The sequence below is a fragment of the Sinocyclocheilus rhinocerous genome, unplaced genomic scaffold (assembly GCF_001515625.1).
Source record: "Sinocyclocheilus rhinocerous isolate Xijiao unplaced genomic scaffold, SAMN03320098_v1.1 scaffold1634, whole genome shotgun sequence".
In the NCBI taxonomy this organism is placed as follows: domain Eukaryota; kingdom Metazoa; phylum Chordata; class Actinopteri; order Cypriniformes; family Cyprinidae; genus Sinocyclocheilus; species Sinocyclocheilus rhinocerous.
In genome coordinates, this window is record NW_015625579.1 from 128 (window position 1) to 3,987 (window position 3,860).

Sequence of the window (3,860 nt, forward strand, 5' to 3'; positions counted from 1 at the left end):
ACGCGATTTTATTCATCACGAATCGGTTCTTTCGAACAAAAAGACGATTCAGCGTTTTTTACGTCGTGCAGTAAAATCTCAACATCACTTGGCTGGAGAGGTGTTCAGTGTAATTTTTCTGTTTTTAATCAAGTCAATCATTATCAGAACGGTTTATTTGTAACGGTTCAATTAACTTTTCACCCCATAAACTGAATCCTAAGTAACGTTACACAAATCCTCTTAATATCGGGTTACTCGTCGTTTAAATGAATGAATTGGACTTGTTCGAAAGAGACATTGCTCTAGTTACTCCGTGAATTGTTGACTCGTAAACTGAAGAATTTGGATTTACCGGCTCTGATGTCAATTCAATAACTGACGTAAATGTTTACTTTAATTTTTAAGTGGTAGATAGATTTATTGCGTGTGAATCCCATAGAGGAACAAGAGCAAAACGTGGGATTTCACCGTTTTGTTGTGATCTTTTCTGAGCTTCAAAATGAGGAATTGGACTTCACTTTTAAGATAAATAGTCCTAGGCACAAACATTAAACAACAACTGCCTTAAAGATAACCACATTACATTACGTTTGAGTACATTTGCCTGTGTCTAAGAACAAATTAAGTTTGTGATTTAAGTATGTCATGTTAATTTTAAGATGTTGTCTAGACTTCAGCAGTACATTGGCATTTTCTACTTCTGCAAAGTCAATGCAGCACTGTGTTGTTTATGGTTCTGTCTTCTGTGAACATCTTACTGTCATATTTGTTCGCATGTTCCTCTTGTGATATGAATTAATCAGATTTGCTTTTCTTTGCAGTATTTGTGTATATAAAAAAAATACAAATTTTCATTATTATAGCCCAGTGTAAGCTGGATTACATAATTAGATTTTTTTTTTTAAAGTAGGTTTTAATAAGTACTTGTAATTAGATTATATTACATTTTAAAATACTCGTAATCAGAGTACACTTACTTTTTTATTGATTACATGATTACATATTATTCACAAAAGTCTTTGTCCTTGGAAGGCTTTTGTCTTTCAAACACATTAAAATGCAAAAATTTACATTTCTTATTTGCATGTAATGTAGGGATTCCCAATTTTTTTTAAGGTCATACATGAATAACACGTTTGCATGTTCACGGTTCTCTGACGTTGGTTAATGGCAACATGACATGCAGGTAAACAAACAAAATATTTTATTTTTATTTTAAAGAGATTTATTTTAATTTTACATTTTTCATGATCTAACTATTAGCTTTTCAGTTAAACTCACAAACTCCTGCAGTTCCTGAGTGAACCTCATTTTATGAAACCTTGATGTAATGTTTAATGCTTCATTTTCTTAATTTAACAATGAATATTTTCATTCTCTTTGCATTTTTATTTCAATATGATACAGTTTTATCCTATTTAAATCAATGTGATTAACAAGTTAGGTCGCAAGTGATCAAAAAGGAGTCCGATTATATTACCTAAAATGTGTAATGTAATGGATTACGTTACTAACTACAATTTTTGTCAGATAATTTGGAATCCGTAACGGACTATAATTTGTAAGTAACCTACCCAGCACTGCCCTTAGGTCAGATTAACCCTATGGAGATTTAATTTCAGTTTTCAATGATTCTATAGCTCAAATGGTACAGCATGTCACTAGCAATGGCAAGGTCATAAGTTAAATTCCCAGTATACAAAAATATGAATCTCTTCCTTTTCTGTCTCACCTCAGATACAGCTCTGGGACACGGCAGGTCAGGAGCGTTTTCGTAAAAGCATGGTGCAGCACTACTATCGCAATGTGCACGGAATTGTCTTTGTATTTGATGTCACTAACCCCACTAGTTTCTGCAATCTTCACTTGTGGATGGACGAGTGCCGTCAGCACTCTCTTGGTCTGGATATCCCCCGCGCCCTCGTTTGCAACAAGGCCGATCTGGTCACTTCGACAACTGCTTCTGTGATAATCGTCCAGGCTCGTCACTTGGCTGAAGTCCACGGAATGTCTTTTTATCTTACTTCAGCCAAAGGTCCCAAAGGGGAACAGGTGGACAGCATCTTTGTGACATTGGCACAGAGGTTGAACCTTGTGGATGGACGAGTGCCGTCAGCACTCTCTTGGTCTGGATATCCCCCGCGCCCTCGTTTGCAACAAGGCCGATCTGGTCACTTCGACGACTGCTTCTGTGATAATCGTCCAGGCTCGTCACTTGGCTGAAGTCCACGGAATGTCTTTTTATCTTACTTCAGCCAAAGGTCCCAAAGGGGAACAGGTGGACAGCATCTTTGTGACATTGGCACAGAGGTTGAAGAGCCAGAGAAGGGAGAGTGTGAACGAATGTGTATTACACTGCAGATCTGAGAGCTTCAATATCCCAGCAAGAGTCATAACAGCACAAGAGAGCAAGAAGAAATGGGCCTGCATCTGCTAATGGATGGATGAACTCGAGAGTTATTTTAGTATATCCACTAAAAGAGGCATAGAAAATAACAGTAGGTGGTCATGTCTCTATGTGTGATAGTATGAATGCTGGTTTAAATGGCAATTGCCATTTGGATTTTTATAGTCCTCTGGCCATCTTGGTTTGGTAGACAAGGTCTAGGTTACTTAACACAACATAATCTGTATGAAGAAATGCCTTATAATGAAACAAATAGCAAGACAGTGAGATTTGAGAGTTTCTTTGGGGTTTTCCTGACAGCTGAATCTTCACTTGTACTTGCTGCTCTTTACACTGGGTTTAGGCTATAGTGACTAACATCCATATAAAACAATTAAAATATATTGTATTTACAGGTAGCAAAGTGTTTGTATGATTCGGTAAATTAATAAAAGTGTCTCTTTGTTCTTTTTTTTTTTGTGGCTCTTTGTTCTTTTTCTCTTTACAACTTTCTACTCAAATTATTGAACGATTGGGAAGCAGAAAGGAAGGCGAGGTATGAAGAGGAGCAAAATGTAGATGCAGTAAAGATTTAAGATATGATCATAATTCAGGTTGTTCCAGTAAACATCTTGTTAATGGAGCCAAACTCTCAGCAACCAATCATGGTTCAAGTGCAGCTGACTATCTGCTTGGTACTGACCAAAAAGAAACATCTGCCATTTTTTCCTCTTCTTTTTGAGGCTTCCAATAATGCGGTGCATTGGAAAAGAGATGTGCCATAAAATGTTTCGTTTCCTTAGCTTACCACACTTTCTTTTTCATCTGTAGATGCCAGAGTGACACCAATATTTGTGTAAAAACATCCAATTTATGTTTGCAAATATTTAATATTCTCTTCAATTATCAGCGTTAGTCATTTTTAAATCATTTGGCACGTATAAAAACAGAGGCTTACATTTAGAGCTATACAAACTAGCACTTGACAGGCAGCACATCCAACTCGACTGAAAAAAGGAGCGAGGATAATAATCAACAGAATAGATGTTTCTGTGTCATTGAAATAAATGTACCAAATTTAGTGGATTAGGTTGGAAATGAACAAATATATTCACGAATAAGCTATTCATTTTGCTCATTGTGCAACGAGTTGTGTTCTGACCAGAATCACACTGTCATTCTGAGCATGCTTTCAAACTAATTTTCTTTTTTTCCCCTTTTATATATATATATATATATATGTATATTTACATTTAGTCATTTAGCAGGCGCTTTTATCCAAAGCGACTTACAAATGAGGACAATAAAAGCAGTCAAAACTAACAAAAGAGCAACAATATATTAGTGCAAATGACAAGTCTCGGTTAGCCTAACGCAGTACACGTAGCAAGGTGTATATATATATATATTATATACACACATGAGTTGAAGGTGATGGTCCGTCATCCAACAAGAAATGTCTATATATATATAATATAATAATAAATATATA

General features: G+C 35.8%; 1 protein-coding gene across 1 annotated transcript; it reads left to right on the forward strand.

Moving 5' to 3' along the window:
* Positions 1 to 1,095: 1,095 nt before the first annotated feature.
* On the forward strand, positions 1,096 to 2,439 carry LOC107752905 (ras-related protein Rab-33B-like). Its single transcript, XM_016568982.1, has 3 exons — positions 1,096 to 1,168; positions 1,720 to 2,066; positions 2,293 to 2,439. The coding sequence occupies exons 1-3, from the start codon at positions 1,163 to 1,165 to the stop codon at positions 2,417 to 2,419; spliced, it is 480 nt and encodes a 159-aa protein (XP_016424468.1). The 5' UTR covers positions 1,096 to 1,162; the 3' UTR covers positions 2,420 to 2,439.
* Positions 2,440 to 3,860: the final 1,421 nt, after the last annotated feature.